This window comes from Pongo abelii, chromosome 12, assembly GCF_028885655.2.
Source record: "Pongo abelii isolate AG06213 chromosome 12, NHGRI_mPonAbe1-v2.0_pri, whole genome shotgun sequence".
Lineage (NCBI taxonomy): Eukaryota > Metazoa > Chordata > Mammalia > Primates > Hominidae > Pongo > Pongo abelii.
In genome coordinates, this window is record NC_071997.2 from 52,535,666 (window position 1) to 52,563,494 (window position 27,829).

At 36.8% G+C, this 27,829-nt stretch overlaps 1 protein-coding gene across 8 annotated transcripts in view; it reads right to left on the minus strand.

The window, feature by feature from the left end:
* Positions 1-27,829, minus strand: part of CTNNA2 (catenin alpha 2) — a 1,140,166-nt gene that overhangs the window by 973,486 nt on the left and 138,851 nt on the right. For all 8 annotated transcript variants that reach the window (NM_001133576.1, XM_063713280.1, XM_024241972.3 and 5 more), the window contains 1 exon segment: positions 26,583-26,689. In NM_001133576.1, coding sequence (NP_001127048.1) covers positions 26,583-26,684 — 102 coding nt within the window. In that variant the 5' untranslated portion in view covers positions 26,685-26,689.

The following is a 27,829-nucleotide window of genomic DNA, read 5'->3' on the forward strand; positions in this document are numbered from 1 at the left end:
GGCACCTGTAATCTCAGCTACTCAGGAGGCTGAGGCAGGAGAATCACTTGAACCTGGGAGGCAGAGGTTGCAGTGAGCTGAGATTGTGCCATTGCATTCCAGCCTGGGCAGTAAGAGCAAAACTCCATCTCAAAAAAAAAAAAGAAAAAGAAAAGAAAGAAAAAAAAGAAAATGTTGCATTGGAAAATATTAGGAAAAATGTATGTTTCAGGTAGTTATCCTATTTTTTATTTTGTAAGTTTTTTTGATTTTCAACTTTTAAAAAACATACATTAACTTAGGTGATTAAAAATATATGATTAAAATATTAAAAGGCCACAGGATAATTGCAAGGTTGACTTGTTGACTTTTTTAAAGTTCACTTTCCATTACAAAATTTTTCTTTTCTTTTTTCATGGTATTTCATGAAAGTGGCAATTTTCTTAGAACCGATTACAAAAAAAGGGAATAATTGGACATTTCTATTCATGTTCTATTCTATTTAACTTGATTAAATTTGCTTTAATGTTCGTGATTATTGTCAATGATCATGAGTGAGTAATTTATAAAATTCTAGTTTGGTTTGTTTCTAGAGAAATATATTTTTTGTTACATTTTCATGATGCCAGGGCTAACAGATGTATTAAATAACGGCTGAAAATAACTACGTACTTCAAGAACCCAACGCAGGGGCCAGGGATTTTGTTAACCATCAAGTAATGTCATCTTGACTTCAAGGCTTTTGATGCCTATCAAGTTGAAAAACATATTTTTAAAAGAACTTTTTTTTACAGAAAATAGGTATTTTTGACCAAGATGAAACACAGCCTAAAAATAAAAATACAATAAAATAAGAAAATAGGTATCTGTTCAGGTTATAAAGTGTGTACGTACAGAAAATTGAATTTGCTCATTTGAGCTGTAAATTAACTTACCAGCCTTATGCTTATTTATGTTCTACTATACATGTAGATATTGTCAATCTGCCTACAGAAAAGAAAGCATTTTACCTTTAGCTGATAGAATCACCTATGACACAGGTAATCCACATGCAATATGAAGTTCCATCTCTTAGCCACTAAACAAACAGTAATCCAGAACAAGGTCTCAAAAACTTGGTGACTCTCATATTGCCTTCAGATATCATTTATCCTAAATTTATACTAGAAATCGTGTGCCCTTTCTTCACCTAACAGCAGCAAAAATGCATTAAGCATTTACTATGTGCCAAGCAGTAAGAGGTTCCCAGGCATTATGTCATTTGTTTCTCATTGTTTCTTCTGGCACTTAAAAAGGAATCCATTGAGAAATCCATTCCTTTTCAAAAGATACATGTTCAAGCCTTAGTCTTGATTCCCTGCTTTCTTCTGAATTTTGCCTTCTCTTTTTTTCCTTCTCATATGAAAGTATCTAGGTCAAAACTATGTGCTTTATTGATAAGAGCTTCTTGCCATCTTTTTAGACATTTTTCAAAACAGACAAGTGGATAGGCAGGCTTGAGAGGCAGAGCGTATTGGGGAAAAAGTACTCAGGAACCTGAAGATGGTACTAGCATGAAAGCATCCATTGTATGCTCTAATGTGATCACTTATCTGAGCTATGCGGAGCTGGAGCTAGTCAAAATGCCCACCGTGTGATCCAGCCTTGGCTTACAGTAGCATTTCTTTCTCCTTGTAACATTTTAACACATTAGATATAGTGTAAGAAGAGGTCATCAGCCAGGCAACAACATCCTTTCCCCAAGGATCCAGTGCACAGGTCTGCTTCTCTGGAAGTGCCAATCTCATTCACCTGCTCATGACAGCCCCGTGCATTCACTGTTCCTGTCTGTGCTGTAGGCAGTTAACAGTCGCATTCTTGCTTCTTAGAGGTGTGAGGAAGAAAGATTTCACCTTACACATATTCCAATTTTCAGCCTTTTATTTATTGAGATGATTTTTAAAATATCGGTCCATGACTTGTGAGAAAACCTCTTTACAGTCTTGATTTTGAGGGTAGAAAAGGAAACATGAACTACAAAGCAAGGCAGTAAACCAAAATGAAATATCTTGAAATTGAAATAAACCTCCAAAATGTAAGCAAACAGAACATGATAGAGTTAAACACGTGATCCAGAGCAAAAGCGTTAATCACAAAACTCAGCTTCAATGAACCAAACTCAAATTATCCAGAACCACTGTGTTGATATATTGGTTTTTGCCAAAAACTAAGTATTAGGTTTTTTAAAAAATTAAAATTATGGAGATATAGAAGAAAATCCACTAAAGAACTCACAAGTAGGAGAAATAAAGCACTCAAACTGGTAAACCACAATTATTATTATATTTATTTATTCATTTATTTCAGCCTGTTAATGATGGCAGTGGCTGCTGCCATCGTGCTGGCTGCAGCAGGGAAGCGCCCTCGGTCTGCACACTCCATGGAGCCAGTCTTCTGAGTCCGGACGGGAGCTCCCCCTGCCGCTGCAGCCACCCAAATTGGAACTGCAGACCCAGGTCTTTTGTTCCACGGAGCAGTCAGGAGCCCCACCCAGGAGGGCGGGGCTACAGCTCCCTATACTGTAGCTATGGATCGGAGCCTCCCTGTGCTCTTGTAGGGAGTGAGGAATGGGCAGGATCTGCCCTTCCATGTGCAGCCACAGCCCCTGGACACCCGGCTGCAGACCTGGGCCTCCCACTCCGGGAAACAACTAGGAGCCGGGACAAGCGCGGGTCCTGCCTCTTCCAAGTTGGCAGGGCGTGAGCTCCCGGGTGCAGCTGTGGCTGCCCTCCCAGGCACAGGACTGGGGCATCTCTGCAGCCTGCACCCTCGGGGGCCCCAGGAAGTACCCCCCAACCCTGTCCCTGCAGGCTCAGGGTTGTCTGCTCCCACAGCCTGGCCTCTCTCCTCCCAGCATCTGCTCTGATCTTGGAGCGGGGTTGGGGTCCCCAGTAAGGCCCTACCCACAGGCCACGGAAGGGCTGGGGACTGGGCTGCCAGTCCCACTGACAGGAGTGGAGACTCCTAGTGCCTCTTCCTGGCCGCCCATGGACCAATGGGCGTGCACTTCCTCCCCTCTGAGGTCAATAAAGGCCCTGGGCTCAGCCAGAACAGGGCAGAAGATGGCCAGAGGACAAAGAGGGCAGAGAGATGACAGGACCATCCTTGACCAGCTGCAGAGAGGAGTATCCTCTTCACTGAGAGCTGCAGAGATGACCTGCCAGCAGAGAGGAGCTACCTTCTCTGCTGAGAGCTTCAGAGACCTGCAGAGACATCCAAATGACTTGCCTGCAGTGACTAGCCACCCTCTCCAGGGCCTTCTCTCTGCTAAGAGCTGAACACTCGACTGGACAGTCTGCCTATAGAGCGGAGCTGCCCACTCCTCTGAGCTTGTCTAACACTAAATAAACCTCTTCTTCACCCTTCAATTGTCTGCGCACCTCATTCTTCCTGGATGCAGGACAAGAACTCGGGCAAAGGTGCTGTGGCCACAGAGGTTTCCAGCCAGAAAAATCGACACCCCAGAGGTTTCGTAACTTTAAGAGACCTAACTAGCCCGCATGATCAAATTTTATTTTCTTTCAACAAGCTATATTAGAGTGGAAAGTAGCAGTGGGAAGAAACTTGAAACATTTGCATCTGGTGGTTTCAACTAGCAGATATTTGACTGATCCTGTTACCAACATTTCTCCTGCTTTTCTTCATTTAAAAATCTTAAGAATTACTATCATACTGGTTTCATGGCCCTTAAATATAGTCCCCAAGTGGGGCATATCTAAGAAAAGTTAAAAGTATTAAATATTTCAAAATGTACTAATGCTTCCAACTGGAATCAGTATCTGTCAGTAGATCCCAAGGTTTACCCTGCAAGATCTCCATGTGAGATAGTATCCACACACCTCACCCAGCCTGCTGGGATTAGCACACAGCGGTTGAAGGTGGGACTTGCAAAAACTACATCCACCTTTTCCCCAAACTGCATGTGATGATTTATTCCTTATGGTTAGAACAAGGAATGTGTTCCTCCGCTTCATTGGAAACTTTTGGTTTAAATGATCACACAATATAGAGCATTTACAAATTGAGAACAGCATAGCAACCAAGCTGCTATGTCTTATGTTCTAAAAATAAACCCACAATTTACAGATTGTGGCTGCATCTGCATTCTGAAACAGCAGGTATTTTTGCTCACTTAACTTGGTGACACTGTGTTATTTTTAATATCAAAAGTTTTTTTTTTACTAGAAGGTGAAATTGTGGAGTTATATAGTGACTCACCGTGTCCAAGAGGTACATTTCTTTATGAGAAAAGTAAGTAGAATACTATCTTGAGAAAAGAAAGGAATATTCAAGGAGGTGGTTCTTATGCCCTACAACCTGGATTTAAAGCCATGCCGAACATTAATGAGAAACTTAGTACTGTTATTCACTGATGTAGATGTATAAATACAAAAGGTAGTAAGTGTTCAAAACACTAACAGAGTTTTAAAAGATGTTAGGGAAATGAATTAGCTCATACATTCATTTAAATATCTTAAATCACAAAAAATCCACCTGGCTAGAAATAAATAAGGGAAAGAAATTCCATGATTTTCCAAAATGACACAGAAGAGAAAGTTATTCAAGTTTTTACTAGTATGAATTTCAGTTGGTATAGGACTTCAGAATAATGTATGATTAATTAAAATACTACAAACTATGCATTAAAGTTTAATCACCCCTTTCTATAGTTTTCATAGATGTACTTAATTTGCTGTGCAAACCTGAATACATTAATAAATGTCTTCTGGAAATAACTCAATATCTAGTAACCACTCAGTATGCTAGGATTGATTATGCTTCTACATGAATAGCTAGTAATAAAAGAACCTGCTATTAGCATACAAAGATATAATTCATTTTCATGTTACAGAATAATATGACTTGAATGGTGAACTATAATTCTGTTTTGAGGATTTACCTTTTGTATGCCTTCCCATCATAAATGTTTTGGACTTAACCCATTCCTGCCAGACTGTGTTAGGTATAAAAATACAGATTTTCATTTACTTAAAAACAATTCAATAAACTCCCAATGAGTTTAAACTGGAGGACCATTTATTCAAAAGAACTCCAAATACATGCTAAAGAGCAAAAAAGAACCCTCCAGGTAAAAGCAACCTATTGGATATTCCTTTGAAATACAGGTCTATATATCTCCCTGAATATGAATACAAAGACACACCAGAAAACCAAACAACCAACCAAAAACAAAAGAAAACACTGATTGCTCTTGCTTTAATGATCTCCTGCAAGCACACAAAAACTTAACCTTCAAGACGGCCCAAGAGGGACTACTCTCATACATGAAGGCTGCCACCAGTTACTATATTTTGAGCTGCTCTATTGTAAATCAGATATAGAAGAGATGGTTAGTTTATCTTTAAAAGAAAATCCAGTATTAAATTTAGGCAAAGTTAGTTCTAGTCATCCAAGTGATGACTTTGAAGAACCCAGCTTTAGGGTTTGCATGGCAAAGAAGTGGAAGAGTGACCTTGTTGATCTTTAAGTGGTTTTGCTTCTTCTTTCAGCCTCCTTCTTGAGGTTCCTTCCTGATCTTAAAAAAAGGAGACTTAGAAGCCAAGGTCTTGGCCCTTTCTTCCATCTCTGGAGGTTTCTGTAAGAGGACACCATGCTTGAAAGGTGGCCATTCTGTCTCCAGGAGAAGACAGGTGAACTGGAGATGTGACTCTGCTCAGATGCTCAACCGACCTAAGCTAAAGTGAGCAAAACAAACCCCTCTTACGTAAGCCACTAAGTTTCTTATTCTATTATCAAGTATTTCTTACTCCTGAAGTTATCAACTTTCCAGCCAGATCTTAGCATATACATTCATTAGCCACTTTGCAACCTAGCTCAGTCTCAATGCAAAAAGAATTTGAAGTAACATCTGAAAATCTCCTATGTCAGCACTTATCAAGCACCATCCGTATTTGTGTGGTTAAACATCTATGAGATTCTGAATAATGAAGACAATTCCAGAAAGCACACACAGACTACAATAAACAGATGAACGTGGTTTATGGATATCTAAAAGAATAGTAAAAAGCTAATAATGAATAGAAAAAAGACAAAAATGCACATGAAAATACTAAAAAGAGTCCCATGCCATCAAAGTCCATCACAAATTCTGCTATTAATAAACTGATTATCTATTAATGCAAAGAAGTTCACAAAAGAAAATAAATTTGGCAACTTTAATATTAGTCTACCAAAGTAGTCCGATAGGAGCCACACTAAGAAATCGTTTTCTACAATTAAAACATTAATTTTCTATAATGTTTAATGATTTTACATTTTTGAAACTTTATTAAATTACAGAGGCTGTTTTTTTCTGGGAAAGAAGCCCATATGAAGAAAAAAGTTTGGAAACCATTTTTAAAAAATGCAAAAGTCACCAAAATATCCTGAAATTTTTAATAGTTAAAGGAAAATCTTTTTTACTGTGCTTGAAAAAGTCTGCAAAAGAGATTTTTGTCTCATCTCTATAAAATTCCCCTTGGGGATAAAAACAAGCTTGAGAAGTTTCAGTCAACAGTGTAAACTGGGAGTTTGTGTTAAATAAGCCATTGAAAACTACAGTTTAGAATGAAATTACCATTTGAGCCATTACACAGGGCTCCATAGTACATTTACAATAACAGCTACATTTGGTAATAACATCATATTCAAGTAGTTTATACTTTTTTCATTTTTAAATTTAACTAACATGTTCCAGGAGATTCTAAAAATAAAAAATAAAGTGTGTTTTCTACTCTTTCCTTTTTCTAAGCCCAGATAATAATATGGCAATATTATTCAAGATAATCAATACTCTTAAAATTATAAAGCACAAAATTACTAATAAAAAGACTGAACAGTTAAAATGACATTCTGCTAAGCCCATTAATGTTTAAAAATATTTTTAAAAGGTAGTATAATTTTCTATTGCTCCAGAACTGTATCTTAGCTCTACTTAACTTGGTGTCTTGCCTTAGTGAAGACAGAGAGACTGGGAAACAAGAGACAGTCCCATTTCTCAGAGGAGGGCACTTTCATGTGTCAGCAAAGAAATCATTCTTCTAGTCATTCAACAGAAATTTACTAAATCACTATTATATGCCGTTCCGAGGCAGAGATATTCAGAAAATTTATGGTCTTATGGGTAATAAATGTAACACATACAAGTATGCATGTATACTAAAACATGCACATACATGCACATTTCAAATCAGGAATCAAAACACTGTGAGATAACAGGGAAGGTGCACAAGGTCTGAGAGCATAGCAGAGACCACGCCCAGTTGTGTGGGTGTCAAAAAATCAGAAGGCAGCATCTAACATAAGAACGAAAGGATGCATGGGTGCTGGCCAATACAAAAGAAATGAAAGAGGAGAAAATTTTCATACACTTGTGAAATGAGAGACCCGGGTTTTAGAGGTTGAAAGAACTTCTTTCTGGATTGAGAGTGGAAATCAAGGTAGGAGTGACAAGAAAGGAAACAAAAAGAAAGACAAATGAGGAAAAATCTTAAAGAAGAATGTGAATTCTCCAGAATTTACAAATTAGCAATGTATGGTTTCAGAGATGAAACTACAATAACATTTATTTTAGTATAAGTATGTTTCAAATATTACGTAGAATATAATTTTACAACACAATGGTTTATTATTTATCTGACATTCAAATTTACCTGTGGGTCTTAAATTTGTATTTGTTAAATCTGGAAACCACGGTGAAGAGGTAGTCAAGGGAAGATTTATTTAACTAATGAACTAAGTGGCACAAAAGTGATAATGAATATATATTGTCCCTGTATTCCAGTGCCAGTTGGAATAACAGAAAGTTCATAATGGTTGAGAAACTTTAATGATGATAATTTTGTCTAACATCATATTTAAGGTTCATAAATGCCTTTGAACAGTAATAAATAAAAATGAAGGTTTCATTCAACAAGAGGTCAAGCAAAACTAATTCTTAAAGAAAATATAGAGATTATTTATAGACAATGTGAAAAGACTCATTAATTTTGTCTATGTGGACATATGCACATGCAATATATAATAAATATATTTATACTATGCCTTTTATTATGAAGATAAAATATTACACATTTCAACATACAAAAACACATTTCATTGCTTAGCGAGGTCGCTGGGTATTAAAACATTCATACACACTTTTTAACAGCTAATAAATATATTTGTCTTTTAAAATGCACAACAAACAATTGTTGATTGTCAACATCTTCATAAAACAAATACTGCAACATACAATTACTTTTTACTACTAGCTAATTTTAGAAGAAAACGAGGCAGACTAAAAGAAAATACACAAGTTGCATTTTTTGAAAGAGAATGGTTTATTTAATCATTCAACAAATGTTTATCAAATACTTCCTGTGTCAAAGGTACTGGAGATAAATGTAGGAATTAGACTAGCATCATTTCTATCTACATGAGGCTTCCTGCTTATTGGAGGAGTCAGAGAAAATTCACACACACAAATACACATTAATACAATTACAAATAGTAACAAGTGTTCTGAAAGAAACACAGAGAACATATAAAAGGTGGGGCAGGAGGCATGTACTTTAAAAAAAAGAGTGGTCAGAAAAGGTCTCTGTGAGGTCAGGAGAATGATACATGGTAGCTGAAAGATGTAAGGGAGCCAGTCACAGCAGTAGAAGGGCAGCACCCGCCCATGCAGAGAGAGCAGCATGCCCAAAAATTCTGAGGCCAGAGAAAACTCAGTATGTCCAAGAAACTGAAAGAAGGGCTCTGAGGCTTGAGCATTGTGATTGAAGGGCCACCAGCATTAGGTGATTACAGCAAGGTACAAATCAGGACATGGTTAGGAGTGTTAATTTCATCCTCAAATGCAATGAAAATCATTTGCAGATTCTTAAGAGAATGACATGATCAAATTATACAATGTTTTCAATGATCACTCTGGTTGCTGAATAGAGAATATATAGGTAGTGAGTAAGAATGGGATTGGTGGATAATTTGGTGACTGTATTGATCATGATGAGAGAGGACTTGTGTTTGGAACCAGGACTTTAGCAACAGAGTTGGAAAGTGGCAGATCTGAGCAAAGAACTAAGGAGAATTCTTGGGTGTGTGAGTACAGCTCAGTGAAAAAGTGGGGGCTGAAGATATAAATTTGAGTGCTGTCAGCATATCGATGATACTAAAAGCCATAGGGATGGGTAGACTCACCTGGGAAGAAAATGCAGAGGAAAGACAGGAGGAGTGCCAACCAAGTCTAAGGCCTGAACAGCATGAACATTTAAAGGCTAGGCCAGGACACAGTAAAGCAAAGAGAAGGCAGAGCTAGTGGGGGAGGAAATAAATCCCATGAGATGGTGACACCAAAGTCAAGATATCCATGTTACAAGAAAGACTTAGAGTTTTGTTTTCAGAATGAAAGAAAAATCACTGGTTAGTTTTTTTATTGCTTGTGCTGGCCTTCCCTCTTTAGTTATGTGAAAATAGGGCTTACCTTTCCTACTTTCAATCGGATGACAAGAAACAGAAAAGCCAGTGTGTTGACATGCCCCAATCCTTTATCTCAGATCTCTGACAAGCTTTAATTAGTTTGCTAGTTGAGAGCTTCCTGAGTAAATTCAATTCTGTCCCTTTGTAGGCATTTTCCTGCTTGGTGTAATGGATTTTTTGGTCTCCAGTTCAGATAATGTTTCTACATTATCCAAAATAGTTAAAAGCAATTTTGTTAGCTAACCTCCCCAAATCTTTCCCTTGAAATTTTTGAATTAGCATGCATAAGATTTCACTAATTGTCCCATTTCAAGCACATAAAGATATCATTATTTTTCTCTGACATTACTTGCATTTTAAATGTAGTTTTAAATTCCATTTTTTCCCATTGAAAGTATTTGCTAAGTATTCACTGAAATGGCAAATACTTTTAAGGTTTGATTTTACTGCAAAACAAAATAAAAGGAAGAGTGCATATTCATATGCATTAACCATTTAATAGGAAAAAATGGGTTTTAGTTTAATTTATTCATGTGAATGTCAAGGAATTTGTTTAGGCATTGTGTGCATGTCAGCAAACAGCAGATTTGGACAAAGATTAGGTGATACAAACAAGAAAAGGTACTAAATCCTTACTCTAAAAATCTGTTCCATCTTCTGCTTGTTTCCTTTCCTTTGTCTGTTTAATATTGGTAGTTCTTCCCTCCTCACCTATTTATTTCCTTACTCTCTTCCCTTTTACCCTTCACATTCTCCATGATTAATGTACTCCCAACTTACCATTTCAGTATTTTCAGCCCACATTTTCCTTAGGAGCTTCAGATCTACTCAGTCTAACTCACCTTAGACCTTTAATTATGTGATCTATCTTTTTTTTTAATCTGTAAGAAAATAAAACAATATTGATCTTACCAGGTTGACACAAGAAGTAATGGAAATACCTAGGTCAGCACCAGGCATTTAGTACCTACTCAAGAAACATTAGCACCTCTCCCCTTTTTCTCTTCAGGGATTATCTGTCGTCAGTTGCATACTCATTGAGAGGAGCTCCTCCTAAGACCACAGCAGTAATGAGTGTGCAAAGCAAAGATTCTAATGAAAGCAGTCTTGAAAATCTAGTCCAGCATCTTAGATCACCCCTATGGGTGAGCCCCAACCTACAACTTGTAAGAGAAATAAGAGAAACCAGGATTGATGAACTGGGCCTTAGTATCTTGTGGGGGAAACCCCAAGAATGTCTTTTTAAATTAAAAATAAGATTTAATCAATTGAGTACTACATTAAACACAGTCATTTCATAGACTCCTCATTTGTCTTCTACTAAATGGCATTTCTTTTATTAGCATTCATAAAATAATCACTGTGTTTATACTAGAAATTATTTAAAGTAAATATTTTGATGGAAGACAAGGTAGTTTTATCAATGTTAATATAGTTAGCTTGTATTCTAAAACTATCACAAGTTTTGCTACTTAACTTTCATTTCCCTAGGCTAATAAGAAGGGAACAAGGGCAGATGTCACATGTTAACTGCGAAAATTTATTTATGCTAAACAGAGTGCAATGATACCATGGTGCACTAAGTAGCTGTGATTTGCAGTAGGTGGTTCTAAAGGTGAGGAAAGAAGTGACTTATCACATGGCACAGGGTGGTGTGTGTTCACCAAACACAAAAGACAGGGAGCTAGAGCAGTCACCACCAACATTTACGTCATACACAGTGATTTAATTTCAGCAGAACAGCATCATCCATCAAGTTGATGTTGATTTTAATTGCTTTGTTTTTCTATTTTTTGTACTTCTTTTGTAAATTTCTTTATGGATAAACACATCCATTACATAATTCCATGTTTATACTAGTTGAAGCCCACTTTGGAATTTGGGGCTTTTTTTCCTTTTTTCCTTATTTTAAAAGGGTTCTGTACATTACTCAAGTTTCAAAACATGGCCAACACAGCTGGTCATATAACAGAAAGAGTATCACTCCCATCTGGTGGCAGACATTAAAATATTGAGCATAATCCCAAAACAGATATTAATCTAATTCCAGACTACGCACTGGTTAATTAAACACCTATTTCAGAAGTGGAAACACACTAACTACCAAACAAACCACCAGAGGACCTCAATTCAAAGAAGTGCTTCCAATATATTAACTACTTTGGGTATACATACCTACTGTAAAAACATAGCAACTTAAGAAATGTTCATATTAAAAGACAAAACCATATTTATAAAACAATAAAAATATTTTATAGTCTTTCAATTAAATATTAATATATGTAATACAGGTAAATTTATAAATCACAACTTAGTTACTTATATTCAAATTCTGTTCACATATGTGTGTATGTATACTATATACATACACATATATGGTATACATACATATGTATATACATACATATGTATATACACATATATACTATACACACATACATATATACAAATATATACTATATATACATAGTATTTGTATTTGTAAACATGCTATTTGTATACATACATACTACTTGTGTGTGTATATACACATACTATTTGTATGTAATATGTATGTATGTATACATACATATGTATTTATTTGACAAGGAAAGATGCAGAGATTTAGCAGTTTTCAATAAACTTATGATACTTAAGGTACTTCATTCACCCCCAAATTTTCTTTATTATTATTCTTTTTAGAGATGGGGTCTCATGCTGTTGCTCAGGCTAGAGTGCACTGGCACCATCATAGCTTACTGTAACCTGGGACTCCTGGGCTGAAGCAATTCTCTTCTCTCAGCCTCCAGAGCAGCTGGCACGTGCCACCACACCTGGATAACTTTTATTTAGAAACTTTTAGTAGAGACTGGTCTCACTGTTTTTCCCAGGTTGGTCTCAAACTCCTGGCCTCAAGTGATGCTCTTGCCTTGGCCTCCCAAAATGTTGGGATTACAGACATGAGCTAATGCTCCTGGCCCCAAAACCTTCTTTAAAGACAGACAATCTGAAATACTTTTCAAGGCAAGAAAAATATCATCCAAAAATGAAAATGATATCTAGTATGAAAATAAAGGTAAATAAATAAAAATGGGAAAATATACTTGGCAATGGGTTAATCATACTATACATGACGTAGATCAAAGATCAAAGTCTTTTTTTTTTAATTTTAAAATTCTTATTCTTTTTTTCAATTTATTTTATTTTTTCATTATTATTATTATTATTATTATACTTTATGTTTTAGGGTACATGTGCGCAATGTGCAGGTAAGTTCCATATGCATACATGTGCCATGCTGGTGCGCTGCACCCACTAACTCGTCATCTAGCATTAGGTATATCTCCCAATGCTATCCCTCCCCCCTCCCCCCACCCCACAACAGTCCCTGAAGTGTGATGTTCCCCTTCCTGTGTCCATGTGTTCTCATTGTTCAATTCCCACCTATGAGTGAGAATATGTGGTGTTTGGTTTTTTGTTCTTGCGATAGTTTACCAAGAATGATGATTTCCAATTTCATCCATGTCCCTACAAAGGACATGAACTCATCATTTTTTATGGCTGCATAGTATTCCATGGTGTATATGTGCCACATTTGCTTAATCCAGTCTATCATTGTTGGACATTTGGGTTGGTTCCAAGTCTTTGCTATTGTGAATAATGCCACAATAAACATACGTGTGCATGTGTCTTTATAGCAGCATGATTTATAGTCCTTTGGGTATATACCCAGTAATGGGATGGCTGGGTCGAATGGAATTTCTAGTTCTAGATCCCTGAGGAATCGCCACACTGACTTCCACAAGGGTTGAACTAGTTTACAGTCCCACCAACAGTGTAAAAGTGTTCCTATTTCTCCACATCCTCTCCAGCACCTGTTGTTTCCTGACTTTTTAATGATTGCCATTCTAACTGGTGTGAGATGGTATCTCATTGTGGTTTTGATTTGCATTTCTCTGATGGCCAGTGATGGTGAGCATTTTTTCATGTGTTTTTTGGCTGCATAAATGTCTTCTTTTGAGAAGTGTCTGTTCATGTCCTTCGCCCACTTTTTGATGGGGTTGTTTGTTTTTTTCTTCTGAATTTGTTGGAGTTCATTGTAGATTCTGGATATTAGCCCTTTGTCAGATGAGTAGGTTGCGAAAATTTTCTCCCATTTTGTAGGTTGCCTGTTCACTCTGATGGTAGTTTCCTTTGCTGTGCAGAAGCTCTTTAGTTTAATTAGATCCCATTTGTCAATTTTGGCTTTTGTTGCCATTGCTTTTGGTGTTTTAGACATGAAGTCCTTGCCCAAGCCTATGTCCTGAATGGTAATGCCTAGGTTTTCTTCTAGGGTTTTTATGGTTTTAGGTCTAATGTTTAAGCCTTTAATCCATTTTGAATTGATTTTTGTATAAGGTGTAAGGAAGGGATCCAGTTTCAGCTTTCTACATATGGCTAGCCAGTTTTCCAAGCACCATTTATAAAATAGGGAATCCTTTCCCCATTGCTCATTTTTGTCAGGTTTGCCAAAGATCAGATAGTTGTAGATATGTGGCATTATTTCTGACGGCTCTGTTCTGTTCCATTGATCTATATCTCTGTTTTGGTACCAGTACCATGCTGTTTTGGTTACTGTAGCCTTGTAGTATAGTTTGAAGTCAGGTACTGTGATGCCTCCAGCTTTGTTCTTTTGCCTTAGGATTGACTTGGCGATGCGGGCTCTTTTTTGGTTCCATATGAACTTTAAAGTAGTTTTTTCCAATTCTGTGAAGAAAGTCATTGGCAGCTTGATGGGGATGGCATTGAATCTGTAAATTACCTTGGGAAGGATGGCCATTTTCATGATATTGATTCTTCCTACCCATGAGCATGGAATGTTCTTCCATTTGTTTGTATCCTCTTTTATTTCCTTGAGCAGTGGTTTGTAGTTCTCCTTGAAGAGGTCCTTCACATCCCTTGTAAGATGGATTCCTAGGTATTTTATTCTCTTTGAAGCAATTATGAATGGGAGTTCACTCATGATTTGGCTCTCTGTTTGTCTGTTATTGATGTATAAGAATGCTTGTGATTTTTGTACATTGATTTTGTATCCTGAGACTTTGCTGAAGTTGCTTATCAGCTTAAGGAGATTTTGGGCTCAGATGATGGGGTTTTCTAGATACACAATCATGTCATCTGCAAACAGGGACAATTTGACTTCCTCTTTTCCTAATTGAATACCCTTTATTTCCTTCTCCTGCCTAATTGCCCTGGCCAGAACTTCCAACACTATGTTGAATAGAAGTGGTGAGAGAGGGCATCCCTGTCTTGTGCCAGTTTTCAAAGGGAGTGCTTCCAGTTTTTGCCCATTCAGTATGATATTGGCTGTGGGTTTGTCATAGATAGCTCTTATTATTTTGAGATACGTCCCATCAATACCTAATTTATTGAGAGTTTTTAGCATGAAGGGTTGTTGAATTTTGTCAAAGGCCTTTTCTGCATCTATTGAGATAATCATGTGGTTTTTGTCTTTGGTTCTGTTTATATGCTGGATTACATTTATTGATTTGCGTATATTGAACCAGCCTTGCATCCCAGGGATGAAGCCCACTTGATCATGGTGGATAAGCTTTTTGATGTGCTGCTGGATTCTGTTTGCCAGTATTTTATTGAGGATTTTTGCATCAATGTTCATCAAGGATATTGGTCTAAAATTCTCTTTTTTGGTTGTGTCTCTGCCAGGCTTTGGTATCAGGATGATGCTGGCCTCATAAAATGAGTTAGGGAGGATTCCCTCTTTTTCTATTGATTGGAATAGTTTCAGAAGGAATGGTACCAGCTCCAACTTGTACCTCTGGTAGAATTCGGCTGTGAACACATCTAGTCCTGGACTTTTTTTGGTTGGTAAGCTATTGATTATTGCCACAATTTCAGCTCCTGTTATTGGTCTATTCAGAGATTCAACTTCTTCCTGGTTTAGTCTCGGGAGGGTGTATGTGTCCAGGAATTTATCTATTTCTTCTAGATTTTCTAGTTCATTTGCGTAGAGGTGTTTGTAATATTCTCTGATGGTAGTTTGTATTTCTGCGGGATCAGTGGTGATATCCCCTTTATCATTTTTTATTGCATCTATTTGATTCTTCTCTCTTTTTTTCTTCATTAATCTTGCTAGCGGTCTATCAATTTTGTTGATCCTTTCAAAAAACCAGCTCCTGGATTCATTAATTTTTTGAAGGGTTTTTTGTGTCTCTATTTCCTTCAGTTCTGCTCTGATTTTAGTTATTTCTTGCCTTCTGCTAGCTTTTGAATGTGTTTGCTCTTGCTTTTCTAGTTCTTTTAATTGTGATGTTAGGGTGTCAATTTTGGATCTTTCCTGCTTTCTCTTCTGGGCATTTAGTGCTATAAATTTCCCTCTACACACTGCTTTGAATGCATCCCAGAGATTCTGGTATGTTGTGTCTTGGTTCTCGTTGGTTTCAAAGAATATCTTTATTTCTGCCTTCATTTCATTATGTACCCAGTAGTCATTCAGGAGCAGGTTGTTCAGTTTCCATGTAGTTGAGCGGTTTTGAGTGAGATTCTTAATCCTGAGTTCTAGCTTGATTGCACTGTGATCTGAGAGATAGTTTGTTATAATTTCTTTTCTTTTACATTTACTGAGGAGAGCTTTACTTCCAAGTATGTGGTCAATTTTGGAATAGGTGTGGTGTGGTGCTGAAAAAAATGTATATTCTGTTGATTTGGGGTGGAGAGTTCTGTAGATGTCTATTAGGTCCACTTGGTGCAGAGCTGAGTTCAATTCCTGGGTATCCTTATTGACTTTCTGTCTCGTTGATCTGTCTAATGTTGACAGTGGGGTGTTAAAGTCTCCCATTATTAATGTGTGGGAGTCTAAGTCTCTTTGTAGGTCACTCAGGACTTGCTTTATGAATCTGGGTGCCCCAGTATTGGGTGCATATATATTTAGGATAGTTAGCTCTTCTCGTTGAATTAATCCCTTTACCATTATGTAATGGCCTTCTTTGTCTCTTTTGGTCTTTGTTGGTTTAAAGTCTGTTTTATCAGAGACTAGGATTGCAACCCCTGCCTTTTTTTGCTTTCCATTTGCTTGGTAGATCTTCCTCCATCCTTTTATTTTGAGCCTATGTGTGTCTCTGCATGTGAGATGGGTTTCCTGAATACAGCACACTGATGGGTCTTGAGTCTTTATCCAATTTGCCAGTCTGTGTCTTTTAATTGGAGCATTTAGTCCATTTACATTTAAAGTTAATATTGTTATGTGTGAATTTGATCCTGTCATTATGATGTTACCTGGTTATTTTGCTCGTTAGTTGATGCAGTTTCTTCCTAGTCTCGATGGTCTTTACATTTTGGCATGATTTTGCAGTGGCTGGTACCGGTTGTACTTTTCCATGTTTAGCGCTTCCTTCAGGAGCTCTTTTAGGGCAGGCCTGGTGGTGACAAAATCTCTCAGCATTTGCTTGTCTGTAAAGTATTTTATTTCTCCTTCACTTATAAAGCTTAGTTTGGCTGGATATGAAATTCTGGGTTGAAAATTCTTTTCTTTAAAAATGTTGAATATTGGCCCCCACTCTCTTCTGGCTTGTAGGGTTTCTGCCAAGAGATCCGCTGTTAGTCTGATGGGCTTCCCTTTGATGGTAACCCGACCTTTCTCTCTGGCTGCCCTTAACATTTTTTCCTTCATTTCAACTTTGGTGAATCTGACAATTATGTGTCTTGGATTTGCTCTTCTCGAGGAGTATCTTTGTGGCGTTCTCTGTATTTCCTGAATCTGAATGTTGGCCTGCCTTGCTAGATTGGGGAAGTTCTCCTGGATAATATCCTGCAGAGTGTTTTCCAACTTGTTTCCATTCTCCCCGTCACTTTCAGGTACACCAATCAGATGTAGATTTGGTCTTTTCACATAGTCCCACATTTCTTGGAGGCTTTGCTCGTTTCTTTTTATTCTTTTTTCTCTAAACTTCCCTTCTCGCTTCATTTCATTCATTTCATCTTCCAGGGCTGATACCCTTTCTTCCATTTGATCGCATCGGCTCCTGAGGCTTCTGCATTCTTGACGTAGTTCTCGAGCCTTGGTTTTCAGCTCCATCAGCTCCTTTAAGCACTTCTCTGTATTGGTTATTCTAGTTATACATTCTTCTAAATTTTTTTCAAAGTTTTCAACTTCTTTGCCTTTGGTTTGAATATCCTCCCGTAGCTCGGAGTAATTTGATCATCTGAAGCCTTCTTCTCTCAGCTCGTCAAAGTCATTCTCCGTCCAGCTTTGTTCCGTTGCTGGTGAGGAACTGCGTTCCTTTGGAGGAGGAGAAGTACTCTGCTTTTTAGAGTTTCCAGTTTTTCTGCTCTGTTTTTTCCCCATCTTTGTGGTTTTATCTACTTTTGGTCTTTGATGATGGTGATGTACAGATGGGTTTTTGGTGTGGATGTCCTTTCGGTTAGTTTTCCTTCTAACAGACAGGACCCTCAGCTGCAGGTCTGTTGGAGTACCTGGTCGGCCGTGTGAGGTGTCAGTCTGCCCCTGCTGGGGGGTGCCTCCCAGTTAGGCTGCTCGGGGGTCAGGGGTCAGGGACCCACTTGAGGAGGCAGTCTGCCCGTTCTCAGATCTCCAGCTGCGTGCTGGGAGAACCACTGCTCTCCTCAAAGCTGTCAGACAGGGACATTTAAGTCTGCAGAGGTTACTGCTGTCTTTTTGTTTGTCTGTGCCCTGCCCCCAGACGTGGAGCCTACAGAGGCAGGCAGGCCTCCTTGAGCTGTGGTGGGCTCCACCCAGTTCAAGCTTCCAGGCTGCTTTTTTTACGGAAGCGAGCCTGGGCAATGGTGGGTGCCCCTCCCCTAGCCTCGCTGCCGACTTGCTGTTTGATCTCAGATGGCTGTGCTAGCAATCAGCAAGACTCCGTGGGCGTAGGACCCTCTAGCCAGGTGCGGGCTATACTCTCCTGGGGCACTGTTTCCTAAGCCCTTCGGAAAAGCACAGTATTCGGGTGGGAGTGGCCCGATTTTCCAGGTGCCGTCTGTCACCCCTGGAAAGGGAACTCCCTGACCCCTTGCACTTCCTGAGTGAGGCAATGCCTCGCCCCTGCTTCGGCTGGTGCACGGTGCACTCACCCACTGACCTGCGCCCACTGTCTGGCACTCCCTAGTGAGATGAACACGGTACCTCAGATGGAAATGCAGAAATCACCCGTCTTCTGCATCGCTCACGCTGGGAGCTGTAGACCGGAGCTGTTCCTATTCGGCCATCTTGGCTCCTCCCCCGAGATCAAACAGTCTTAATCGAGTTCATATCATTCACTTTTAGCACATCCTTTACCTTTCTGGCAATTTCAATTCGTTGACAAAAATGCATGCACAACTTATGGTAACACTGTAGTGTCACCATAGAAACCACCCAAATGTATTCATTTATCAATATCATGAGTAAACCATGAATTACGGTGACTCTCAATAATGATATTCTCTGGATAGATGGAAAAATGAGTATAATGATGCCTCAGTTTATATTTTGATTATTTCAGTAAATTCTTGCATAAAATGCTATATTTTGTAAATTCTGTAAGAAAGTGTGTGGTGTAGCAAAAACAAAAAAAAAGGAGGCATTGGATCAACTCTCAGAAGTTACTTTGCTTCTAAGTGTTCATTTATTCCTGGAATCACTTACAGCTCTAAATCTTCTAATTTTAAATCTGAACCTCCTGTTTCCCTGATTTTAATTGCACTAAAGTAATGAACTATTGTTGTGAGTCACAAAAAATTTACTCCTGTTATAATAAATTATATATAAAGAGGGAGAAAATTGATTACTTTTTAAAAATATAAAATTGAAATTTTTAATTTTAAAATGTTTTTAAAATATATAAAGTGCTCATTATTTCGCTTGAGATAATTATTAAATTTTGGAGTAAAATTTAAAATGGTTCAACTATAAAATTCACCAGAGCCTAATTTCATAGGGCCCCATGAACATTACTCAAAATAATATTGGAAATGATTAAAGAGAGCTCCTCTTCTTAGGAGGGTCCTTCCCTATTTGGCTACTTTAGAACAGCTCATTAAACATCAATGATATTCTTTTATCAGATGTTTAGTGTTATTTATTAAGTTTCAGGTTCATCTTCTATTTTAAAAAAAGAACAAAATTTCAGCAAATTCTATTCTGTCTCATTTTGATGGCCAGTGCTTCATTAGCTTCCTGAAAAGGTAAAGGTTGAATTCTCAATAACTTCAGAGATTTCTGTTTTAATTATCTTTTGTTAATGCAATAAGCAAATTAATGTTTTTATAAATCTCCATTAAAACATTTTTTCTAAAAAGTATCCAAATGAATCCCTGTATTAGATATGACACCTATGTTTTATTAAGTGAAAGCCATTACCATTAAATGGTAAAGAAAATGGTACTGAAAGCAAGCCTGTATTACTATAGGCATACCATTAGGCATTTCTAGTCCCTTTAAACCGTCTCACTTATCCTTTCAATACTGTTATGATGTAGAAGTTATTATTATCTATATTTTACATTTAAGGAGTGGTTAAGTAATCTACTGAAGCTATCACCATGAATACAGGATTCACAATTGAGCCTCTCTGACTCTAAAGCCTATGCATCCACAATCTCTGCTCCAATGATATAATAAATTACAAAATTGCAAATGAAATTAAAACATTAATATGCACTTCATACAGAAAAAAATAATTGACCTTATAATTTTTCAATTATAAAGAAATATCTTTCTTTTGAATTCTTTCCCTTTGAATAGATACGAAATTATTTTTTGTATATTTATCTTATATCTAGCAACCTAACCTAATTTTCATGTTACTTGTAATGATATAAAAATTATATCCCAAAGAGGGCTTTATTAGTCCTTTTCCAAAATTTACATGGTACATTATTTTAAAAGATTGATCCTAATCTTAGAATTTTTATTAGAAATAACTGCAAAATTCTAGTAAATATCTTTTTAGTATCTAATGATTTAATCTATTGATATACTAAAGTATTTTTATTTGTTTTCTAAATATAGGCCACCATTATATTCTTTAAAAATCCTATTTTTTCACACATATGCTGATCTTTTCATATACTGCTGGGTGCTATTTACTAATAGCTTATTTAGGGTTCTTTTTTGCATTTAAATTTTCAAATCAGATAGAACCATCATTGTCTTTTTCTTTAAAAAGTTTTAGAATGTGACTTAAATTTTTAATGTTAAAATTATGATTCTCTAAAAAATGATTAACATTCTCTATATTTTTCTACGGTTGGAATCGTTTAAAGAACATTGGAATATCAGCGTTACAAGCGTCTGGTAATATTCAACTAAACATCCATCTGTTCTGGTGCTTTTTTGACAACTGATCTTTAAACAGCTCTAGTATTTAAATGGCATACTACAGTTTTCTACTTTCTCTTGAAAATATTTTAGTAATTTATTTTTTTCTAGGAACTCATTCCCTTCCTTTAGATGTTCATGCTTCATCAGTGCAGAGCCACACCTAATATTCTACTGTACTTCTTTTAACCTTTCTTGTTTCTGGAGTTACTTCTGCTTTCTCATTTATAATTTTATATATTCTTTCTTTATATATTTTCCATAATTTGTGCCTCAAGGAGTTTATGTTGGCCATTTCAAAGAATAATCAAATTTTGAGTTTATTTAGCCATTTTTACATTTGCATTCTATTCTACTGATTCCAGTTTTCATTGTTATTAAATTCTGTTTTCCTAGTTTCTTTTGATGTTTTTTTCTAATTCCTTAAGATTCATAGTTTATTTTTTAATCTCTTTTCTTTCTTCAAAGCTATCTAAAGCTAAAATTCTATGCTGATGATTGCTTTTACCGGATATGTCTATTTTGTTAGGAAGGGATCTTCTTTTTCACTAACTCATATATAGTTTGTAATTTCCTTTTGGTTCTAAGAGTTATCTAAGAGTGTTTCTTAATTTCCTAATAATTTTTTTTAGTTTTGTAATAAAGTTGCCTAATAAATTGTGTTAGTTTTCTAATAAAGCTTCTTAATACAGAATGTAACCTATTGAAACTCCTTCCTTTTTTGAATTTATAAAAAGTTCAGACACTTTCAAGGACTAAACTTCCTAAGATGAATCCCTTCTCATTAGCAGTTTCATAATTTTAATAATGTACAATTTCTCCAAAAGGAATCTTGCCATTTCAACATTATAAAATAAATGTATAGGCCTCATATATATCATTATTGATATGAGGTAAGGTTTTGTGGGATATTTTATAAATATTCATCAACAGTAAATTCCTAATGTCGTTTTTCTCATGACAGTGAAAGAATTTTACTCAGAACCCCATAACTTCTGTTTTTCATCTCGTCCCTTATCCATCCTTATTAGAAACTGTGGGATAGCTATGAGCATACTGTATCATTGCATATTGCTATGAATTTTGTTCAACTCATAAAGTTGTGTGTATGTGTTTGATACAACTGGGGCCTTGGTTTGGTTCCCTCTCACAGTTCCATTTTGCTTTAAATGTTGAGTAAGAAGTTTATAGCTAATATTCCCTTATCTCTTCTTTCGTATTCATAAGTCCTTTAAGGGTCAACAGTCACATCAGTCCTATCATGAAGGTTTAATTCCAAGGGAAGAATTAGTTAGTATTGATAACACAGTCATGTATTGTAGGGAAGTAATATCATATGAAAAATCCCATCTTAAAATTCACATATTTAATTTTTTTAAATCAGTATGGAATACTAAGACGAAATATAAGGCACATAGATAGGAGACTGGAAGGATGTTAAGACTACTTACAGTGCCAAATCTCTGTATGAAATTCAAGAAAAGTTTTAAGCATTCTACTGTATTATGTGAACAAATATGAATTAGCCACTTCACTGTCCTTAATTTGAGAAAATATTTTAATGCATTGCTTTTGGCTGCAACAGAAGGACTTTAGATAATTGGACTAAAAGGTATATGAAAAAGACTTTTTTTTTTTTTTTTTTGAGATGGAGTCTTGCTCTGTCGCCCAGGCTGGAGTGCAGTGGCATGATCTTGGCTCACTGCAACCTCTGCCTCCAGGGTTCAAGTGATTCTCCTGCCTCAGCCTCCTGAGTAGCTGAGTTTACAGGCATGCACCACCATGCCTGGCTAATTTTTGTATTTTTAGTAGAGATGGGGTTTTGCCATGTTAGCCAGGCTAATCTCGAACTCCTGACTTCAAGTGATCTTCTTGCCTTGGCCTCTCAAAGTGCTGGGATTACAGGCATGAGCTACCACACCCGGCCAAAAAGAATTTTTAATTATATTCTTAGATGTGCTATTATTTAGATAAGCTAAATTCAAGGGTAAAATATAAGTATATAAATTTTAATACATAAGGCTATATAAGTGTAATATTGTGCTAGCCCATGCCTAATTCACTTATATCCTTCTCATAAATTATACAGTATTGGTTTATGACTAGCATGAGCCTGAATATATAGCCATCAAACAGGAAAAATAGAAGCTACATTTACTCAGTTTGTTTTATACCAGATACTGTATTCTAATATTTTCTTTCATTTAATCTGTATGATAAGGATTAAACATACTTATATGTACTCTTAAGTGTAAACTCTAAGGCTAGGAAAAGGTCACTCACTTTTTAACTGATCTGGCAGAAGTACCTTTTAGACCAGATTGTTCTGACTCCAACGTATCTCCTAAGCCAGTCTTTCTCAAGCTATCTATGATGAAAGGCTACATTTTTATTATTCCAATATCTCACAGACAAATATTTTGTAAAACACAACATAATTAATAATTTTAAAAATTAAACATATACAATTATAAGTCCATATTTTATATTTAGGTTCAGCAGACAAAAAATTACTGTCAAATTCCTATAAAAATTTCAAGTGTTTATCCTCAATTTTGTTCTTACTGCAGACCATTAAAAATTCATGAATCAGCTCTAGGCCCCAGGGTACAATCTGAGTATGTGGCCAACATACTTCCTATCAGTATTAAGGGGGGCATGTCAATATTAGGTGCTTCTTACAGAAATTTTTATAGAACTAACAAGAGTCATGACTGAATGAAAAATATGCATGAATCTCATAAAATGTTCTCCAATTACATACAAAGATGTCCACATTCTAATCCCTGGAATTTGCAAATATGCTACCTTAAATGGCAAAAGGGAATTTACAGATGTGCTTAGGTTAAGGATGTCAAGATGGAGAGAGTATCCTGGAATATATGAGTGAGCCCAGTGTAATCACAAGGACCTTCATAAGAGAGAAGCAGTAGAGTTAAGATTCATCGAAGGAAATATAACAGTTTAAGCTGAAATCGGAGAGATTTGGAGCATTGTGCTGCTGGCTCTAAAATGGAAGAAGGTGACACAAACAAGGAATGCAGGTGGACTGCAGACACTGAAACAGGCAAGGAACTAGATGCTTCCCTAGAGCCACACTGGTCTTAGAACTTCTCACCCCCAGGACTATACAATAAATGTTTTATATTAAGCTAATACATTTGTGAAAACTTGTTATAGCAGCAATTGGAAACTAACACAGATTTTGGTACTTGGAAGTGGGGCACTGCTAGTAACAAATACCTAAAAATGTAGACAGTGGCTTTGGAATTGGTAAGGAGAAAAGGCTGGAAGAATTTTGAGAAGCATAATACAAAAATTCTAGATCTCCTTGAACAGACTGTTATTAAAAATAAAGATTTGGTTAAAGGCTCTGCTGGTGCAGACTCACCAGCAGAAGGAAGTGAGGAGCATGGTAGAGAAAACCTTTAACTTCTTGGTGAATATCTAAGTTGCCATAAATAGATGTTGGTAGAAATGTGGACATTAAAGGAGATGCTAGTGAGGCCTCAGAAGGAAATGAGAAACATGTTATTGGAAACCGGAGAAAAGAGAATCTTTGTTTCATAGTGGCAGAAAGCTCAGCTGGACTGATTCCTACAATTATGTGGAAGTCAGAATTACAAGTGACGAACTTACATATTTAGCTGAGGAGATTTCTAAGCAAAGTGTTGAAAGAGTGGCCTCGTTTCTTGTTGCTGTTTATAGTGAAATGTGAGAGGAAAAAGATGAATAAAGGGAATAACTATTAAGCCAAAAGAAACCAGGACTTGATGATTGGGAAAATTCTTAACCTATGAAGACTTCAAAAGGCTAAAATTAGGAGACGTGCTTTCAAGAAAGCATACTTGAAGAGAAAGCCAATTTTATGTCTGGATAACATTTTCCTAGTGCCTTATAAGGATTAAAAGGTCCAAGTGAAAGGAGGGCTCTTTGAAGTGATTAGGCATGTAGTTCATGGATCCCCTCAGCCACTTCAACAGAGGCCAAAAACGGAGATGAAATTATTCAAGAAAGATCTGTAGAGGAGCCTGTTTTTCTAATGGAGTGAATCCTAGAGATGTACATAGGAAAATCACAATGTTCTTGAGAATCCTACAACAGTGGTAACACCATCAGCTTGGACGGATATAGTCAGAAAAGGGATGAAATGCACGAAGGCTGATGGACACTCAAAATTCTACAGGTAGGAGATGGCTGACAAGAATACCTGGTTGAAAATATGTGCAACCCTTCATGAAAATGAAGAAATAATTCTGGACTAGGCCCAGAGAGCAGACTCAAGTCACAGAGGATTATTCACAGGCCTTGAAATCTAATGGAATTTTCCCATGTAGATTTCTACATTTCTTGAGACTGGCAACTCCTTTTTCCTTCCACTTTATCCCTTTTTATGTAGGAATGTCTGTAACTGTTATCCTATGCCTGTCCCTCCATTGCATTTTGGGAACATATAATTTGTTTTGTAGTTTCACAGCTACACAGATGGAGAGGAACTCTGCTCAAGGACAGATTATAAAGAGATCCTCAGCCATATCTAATTTAAATAATTTGGATAATGAAATTTGGGACTTTTAAGCTGATGAAATTCAGATGATATTTTGAACTTGAGTTGATGCTATGATTGGTTGAGACTTTTGGAGACCTGAGAATGTGGTGAAATGTGTTTTGCATAAAGGAAGGATCTGAATCTTTGGGGAGCCAGAGGGCAAACTATGGCAGACTGAATAATGGTCCTCAAAGCAACTCCATCCTAATCCCTGGAAACTGTAAATATGTTACCTTAAATGGCAATAGAAGCCTTTTTGGATGTGATTGGGTTAAGGATCTTGAGATGGGAGGATTTTTCTGGAGTATTTGGGTGGACCGAACATAATCACAAGGGTCCTTATTGGAAGGAAGTAGGAAAGACAATTTCAGAGATGGGATGCAAGGACAGAAGCAAAGGTCAGAGTGCAAGAGAAATTTGAAGATGCTACATTGCTGGCTTTGAATATAGAGAAAGGGGTCAAAGAAGTGATGTGGTTTCTAGAAGATGGGAAAAGCAAGAAAATGGATTTTCTTCTAGAAATTCCAGAAGAAACGCAAGCCAACCAACACCTTGACTAGGATATTTGACCTCTAGAATAATAAATTTGTGCTGCTTCAAGCCACGAAGTAGATAGGAATTTGGTATAGCAGCCACAGGACAATACAAATGCCTCTAACTATTATAATTTGGTTAAAAAAAATTCACATCCCAGGAATCTCAGAGTTAAAATGGCAAAGAGTATGCTTAACAAGACGCTAAAAATTAACTTATAACACTTAAAAATCCTGATGATATTTTTCTGTTGACAGTTATCTTGTGGAAATGTGACAACTGTGACAACACAAAAATGGAACATCTCATCACTCCAACAGGATGAATTCTGCTTTGTAAACTGAAAGAAAAGTAATTCAATAAATATACATTGCTGTTGTATAGTCAACACAGTTTTTCCTAACGGTGCATTAGCATCTGAAAGTGCAGGAGGAATAGTTTATTTAGACTTTGAATCCATTACTGTAAATGAGGGCCCCCTTCACCAAGGACCCCTCTTCAATTATCTCATCACCTTAATTTCAAAAATCATACAAATAGTTTTTAAAAGCCACTTCAAATGTTATAGGGCAATGAGATTGCCCATAGTTCAGGCAGTAATATATATTCAGTAATCGGAATTATGGCATGATTTATTCTCTTTTAAGGATGTCTAAATTTTTTCAAGAGTCAGGATATAATCACAATAGAAACACATGTATAAAAAAGTGGTTTCAAAGCATCCCTTACCTGTGTAACAAGTGGCTCCAACAGCCTTTCCACTGTTAGCGTCCGGATTTCCAAACTTTTGGGGTCCCATTTCAGAATGATAGGTGAAGTTGCCGAAGTCATGCTCCCTATGGGAACACACGTTATCAGTTAGAAATAATTATCTTTGAAATAAATTGTAACTTTGGTGATTCAAAATGAGTAAATCACTGAAACTTAGAACATACTGGAAGATAGCCTCTCTGGTCCAACCTGGTCAAATTAGAGATGGGAAAACCAGACCAGTACACTGTGAGGTGGCAATGTTGGAATCAGATTAAAAACTGAGGCCTCCTCAGCATACTGGTGTACATTATGCCTGCTTTTGGGACCCAATAGCCACTGAAATATTTCATTTACTCAACAATGAGTATGCATACCTATCTGCTATATGCTGCGAAAGATTTTGGTCTTGCCCTCAAGTAGCTTAAGGTGTAAAGTTAGAGACAGCCAAATATGGGAACAATTAGGTCTCAGTGTGACACATGTTGTGATTAAGAAACACAGAGAGGACTATGGGAGAGGTGAGGAAGGGGCATCAATGTCAGTCTGGAGAGAACAACAAAGAATAGCAGGAAGCAAAGTAAATCCACCAATAATTACTAGATGTAGGAACCCCTTTATGACAAAAGGTTACTTTTTTCTTCACATCATAACTGACCCCTGAGAATATCATACTCCTTGGGGCAAGAGTTTCAGTCTCTTAAATAAGAAAGACACCTTCAAACTAAGTGCCAATGGTTCTGAAAAATTATCTGCTACTATTTACATGCTCTCTGATTACTCACTACGTTTACATTCTTGTCTCATAAAATCAGGGACTGATAAGGTTATTTATTTCAATCTAAAGCAATCCTCTCTTACCTAAGAACCACTGACATGCAGGTAGCAGTCTCCACATAACAAGCAAAAAATTACAGTTCTAGCCCCTCCCCCCTCCAAAAAAAATTATACATTCTATCAGGGGTTTGTTTCTTTCATCAAGAAATTGCTAAATACATTTTGACATCTAACCACTGGACAAGCAACCTCAGATTGTACAAACTGAAGCCGAAGGATTTGCCTTAATACCAACATAAATCAAAACGTCTATGGCTGTTCTTTTATTTTGAATCAATGTCCCCATTCAATTCCAACCTTATAAATCAATGTAGATGATTATTTCTACTAGAATTAACATGACAAAGAAGGCCTATCACAATAGGCACTAGTAGAAATGTGCCTCTTTA